The sequence below is a fragment of the Oratosquilla oratoria genome, chromosome 22 (assembly GCF_046742065.1).
Source record: "Oratosquilla oratoria isolate Oo_2021 chromosome 22, ASM4674206v1, whole genome shotgun sequence".
Classification (NCBI taxonomy): Eukaryota; Metazoa; Arthropoda; class Malacostraca; order Stomatopoda; family Squillidae; genus Oratosquilla; species Oratosquilla oratoria.
Window position 1 is genome coordinate 31,616,570 of NC_134798.1, and position 5,000 is coordinate 31,621,569.

At 42.5% G+C, this 5,000-nt stretch overlaps 1 protein-coding gene across 1 annotated transcript in view; it reads right to left on the reverse strand.

The window, feature by feature from the left end:
* LOC143037340 (uncharacterized) overlaps positions 1-2,433 on the reverse strand; it is a 6,204-nt gene extending 3,771 nt beyond the window's left edge. The window contains exons 1-2 of the mRNA XM_076205477.1: positions 1,459-2,433; positions 1-1,113 (exon numbers count right to left, since the gene is read on the reverse strand). The exon at positions 1-1,113 is cut by the window's left edge and continues 2,016 nt beyond it. Of these exons, the coding sequence (XP_076061592.1) occupies positions 1-1,113; positions 1,459-2,433 (2,088 nt within the window). The remainder of the gene's footprint in view (positions 1,114-1,458) is intronic.
* Between the last annotated feature and the right edge of the window lie 2,567 nt (positions 2,434-5,000).

The window sequence follows — 5,000 nt, forward strand, 5'->3', positions numbered from 1 at the left end:
TCCCCTAGCAGTCTTAGGCAACGGTCCCACTATATCCACGATAACCTTAGCAAAGGGTTCCTCTCCTACAGGGATTGGTTTCAAAGGGGCTACAGGTACAGGTTGGTTTGGTTTTCCTACCAACTGGCAAGTGTGGCAAGTACGACAGTGCTGTGCCACATCCCTTCTAATCCCTGGCCAATAGAAATGTTGCCAGATACGGTCTAAAGTTTTGCGTACACCCAAATGTCCAGAAAGGGGACTATCATGCCCTAGCCTCAGAACTTCTTTCCGGTAGACCTTCGGCAACATAACTTGCCGTCTCTCGGACCACACTGCATCATCAGTGGGGCAGGTACTTTCCACCCATCGGCGGAATAGTACTCCCTTGTCCAAGTAATACTCCTCTGATAGTTCACTACCACTCTCTACCCTTTCATATAGTTCCCGTAAGTCGGTATCGACACTCTGCAAGTCACTGAGACATCTTGTGCCCGCCTGTTTCTTTTCCATAAACAAGCGAGTCAAGTCATACACATCGGTTTCACTTACTTGTTCCTCCTGGAACAGAGGCTTCAGGTCAAACTCTGCTTCGACCTGGGCTTCCTCACTTGGGAGTTCTTCCTCGGGGTTCATACTGTCCTCACATTCAGGTTTTCCACAGTTTTCCCCACTCGAGACCCTTACTGGTCTCACCTGGTCCTTAGACCACTCCCTCTGTGCTGCCATCGCCCTCGTAACAGCGCAAACCGGAAATAACCCCGGGTGCTGTCTCTCAAGTTGCTCGGTCTCTTCCGAAACAACCGGCACCTCCGAAACTATGGGTGTGGGACACATCTTCCCACCAACCAAATCATTTCCTAATATAACATCCACACCTACAACTGGTAACTCATCTACCATCCCTACCATAGCCTGTCCCTCGTAGAGAGGCGACTGTAGGTCTATGGATACTAGAGGTACCTTGGCTAGGCCCCCTAGGGAACTTACCGTTACACTCCCTCCAACCACTGGAGTTCTCACCAGACTACTCAGTATTAGGGACTGGAGGGCTCCCGAGTCCCGTAGGATGGTGACTCGTTTCCGGTCTCCTCCTATGGATATCCAGCCTTGGAATAAAAATGGCTGATATCCCTTTAAGTGAGGTTTAAGTTTACCCTCCAATTCATCTACTTTACCCCCATCCATCTCTGATGGGTTGTTACCTATATAACTCATCAATGCCACTGTTTTGGCTTCACTCTCTCCCTGGGCCTTGCCCTTAGTGGAGGTACTCTCAACCTTATTTGTTAAAGATACGGGCTTGACACCTTCCATCTCTCTTCGTCTCTTCCAACAATCTCTCATTTGGTGGCCTACCCTTCCGCAATAGAAACATGACTTAATCATTGATGACTTACTACAGTCATCTTTCTTGACTTCTATGGATTTGGTAGGTGACCCACCTGATGAGAGCGAGATTCTCTGCCTATTTATTGCCAGGTCTCCTTTTCCCTTGTGAGTAACCGAGAACTTCCCTGCAGGTCTTATCAATTCATACTTATCCGCTAAAACTGCGGCCTCCTCCAATTTGGAGACTTCCTTTTCCTGAAGATACAATGATACCTCTTTAGGGACGGATCTCAGATACTCCTCTACCAGTAGCAGTTCAGCCAGTCTATCGAAATCTTTATTAACCTTGTTAGATCTTAACCACTGGTCCCACAATAAACGCTTTTCTCTACTAAACTCCACGTGCGAGATGTTAGGTTGTTTCCTTAGGTTCCTAAACTTTATCCTATATAACTCGGTTACGAGTTCACATGCCCTAAGGATGGCCGTCTTGACCATGTCATAGTCCTTCGCCTGTGCGTCCTCTAGGGCGCCATATACTCTCAAGGGCTTCCCTCTTAAGTTAGTCCGCAACAGCGCAGGCCAAAACTTCTTTGGCCATGAATAATCTTTAGCCATCCTTTCAAAAATTCTAAAGTACTGGTCCACATTGGATTCATCGAACTCAGGAAGCAACCTCGCATTCTGCACTACATCAAACTCAGGTCTCCCATTCACGGTTTGAGGAATTGGTAGCACTTGTTCATTCTCTTGCAATTCAGATTTAAGTTTAAGACACTGCATTTCTAATTTAGCCTTTAATTGTAACTCGCTTAATCGAGATTCGGTGTGCCGGGATTCACCATCAGCGTCACTACCTTCCCGATCATCTAAATTCGCTGAGCCGGCAGAAGCTTGTTCTGTCGCTCTCGCTTCATCTCTCGCCGGCACACTTTCGTCTCGATCATGCAACATTGCCACTACCATTTGTACTAACTCTCCTTTATTTAGACCGTGGGTCGAACTAGCTCCAAAATAATGTGCTATCAATTTCAATTCCGGTATGGTGAGACCTTGAATTTCCTTATCTGTGGGTTTTCCTTGTACAAATTCATCTACCTCGGTTTCGTTAGTTAACCGCATCTTCCTACCTTAAACCTATTATCACTGATCCACGTCTAACGTCTTTCCAATTTACCGTTAAATCCTGGCAATGAGGCGCCAATTAATGTTACAAACCTCTCTAAAGTACCAAAGGTTCACCGGCCTTGTGAATGCCAGAAGTTCGTAACATCAAGGGAACCCTTTAGACCCTATGTCTATTACGGGTTCAAACGGTCAAAAGAATTGAATAAGGTCGCCACCCGGTCGGACATCGGGGAAAGAAAATCAAACTAACTTAACTTAAAGAAATATAATTAAATAAATTATAAGTATGAAGTTAATACAAGTAAAATGACACGAAAATAATATAACAAAGACACTATTACAATTAAACAAACATGATTTTACATAATACATCTGACTTCTGATCATACATTTGACTTTACACAAAAGAATCAAGTTCGAAGGTTTTAACGGGGTTGAACAGACGTAAGACCGGGTCACAGATCACCAGTCGTGAAATATAAGCTAATCCTAAGCCCAATGCTACTCACTCCGCGCTTCACTTATATAGGGCTCTACAAAGCTAAGTCCTAGTAAATCTGGCTTGCTGCTATATCAAGGGAAAAGTGTACTAACCTCAAGGCTGGCATTTTTTAATCTGACCCGTGTAGTAGGTTTAAGCAGGGTCTGGACAATCGTATAGACTCGTTGGATACTACAAGGGGGGCGGGATTTACCTAGCCTGACGAGCCTACATTGTTTAAGCGGGAAATACAAACTAAATATTTTTACGTCACGGCCTGTGACGTAGCAGAGACGCCTGCGCAATGGACACTTGAATAATCAACATATTACCAAAAAAACAATCAATATCATTATAAACTAATACCATAGTTACATTAATAAATACATACAATACATAAAGAAAATACCTTATGGTGACATATTTGGACATAACCAAAGCAGCACAATACGAACACACGTAATATGACATTTCCTCGAAATTATAACAATTACATATTTGGCAAGTATACATCGCAGATGTAACAATATATATATATATATATATATGTGTGTGTGTGTGTGTGTGTGTGTGTGTGTGTGTGTGTGTGTGTGTGTGTGTGTGTTTGTGTGTGTGTGTATGTTGTGAGTGTGTGTATTTATATATATATATATATATATATTTTTATATATATATATATTTATATATATATTTGTGTGTGTGTGTGTGTGTGTGTGTGTGTGTGTGTGTGTGTGTGTGTGTGTGTGTATGTATATATATATACATATATAAATGTATATATTTGTATATATGTATATATATATTATATATATATATATATATATACTGTATATATATATATATATATATATTATATATATATATTAGAATATACGTATATAAAACAAGCAGAACTTCAAATGCCTTCAGACCAACTCTCAATATATTCTCCATTGTCACGGGTCCTCCAAAGATCGCGCATTTCTCGACTACAATGAGAAAAGTGCGACTCTCCGGGGCCTCCTTTGTCGGTCCAAATCCAACACGAGGAACGTTTTTGTTATATTCTTACCAATGTCAGTATGGCAACTGGAATCAGTAAAGAAAAAATACTGTTCAGCCTTTCCTTCTCCAACACTCAAACTTTGTCTTTCCCAATAATGTAATTAGAACTACACATCTAAGTTTTGGAGGCAGAGGTGAAATTCGAACCCATGCCTCCTCACTCAGGGACTGGAGAACAAAAGATTGTTCCATGGGAGGATCCGTGACAATGTATGTGGCATGATTCGTGTAGACTCATATGCAACAAAACCCAAATGTTTTGATCCGAGAAAAGGAAACCCTCCTGTGAGCACATTGTAGATTTCCTAAGAAAGTACATCCGTCATAGTTTAGAACGATCACAACTTTCAGTTGATAAGTGTTTCTTTTGTGACAAACAGGCAGATGAGGAGACTCTGCACGAGGCTTCCGCCTTTTAGCTTGATGTTCATGCCAACAAACGTGCCCTGAATGTAGAGGACATACCACTGGTAGGTAAACTATACGAAGATCTTCTGGTACAAGAGGCCAAGCACCATACGAAGTGTCTAGCCTCCCTGTACAACAAAACCAGAGGCACGAAGGTGAATGAGTATCCAAACACATGATCCCCAATACAAGTGAGGTAGCCAAAAGACAAAAGCAAATATACCACTCCTTCCCATTCCATCACCTACATACTCCACTCCCCTCTACCCTCTTCCCTCTCTCTTATCTTGGCATCTCCTTGATGTATTAACGTTAGGCATCGATCCCGTACCTTCTTGGTTATAAGTTGAACTCAAAACCCAGAGTGTCGCAGTGACAAATCAAAGAAAATGTAGACAAAAGCGAAGAAGGATAGAACTTCATATATTTTCTCTTGCTTGCCATCTTGCGAGATCCAACCGAGGTCATCTGCCGTTCGAGAGAGAGAGAGAGAGAGAGAGAGAGAGAGAGAGAGAGAGAGAGAGAGAGAGAGAGAGAGAGAGAGAGAGAGAGAGAGAGAGAGAGAGAGAGAGAGAGAGAGAGAGAGAGAGAGAGAGAGAGAGAGAGAGAGAGAGAGAGAGAGAGAGAG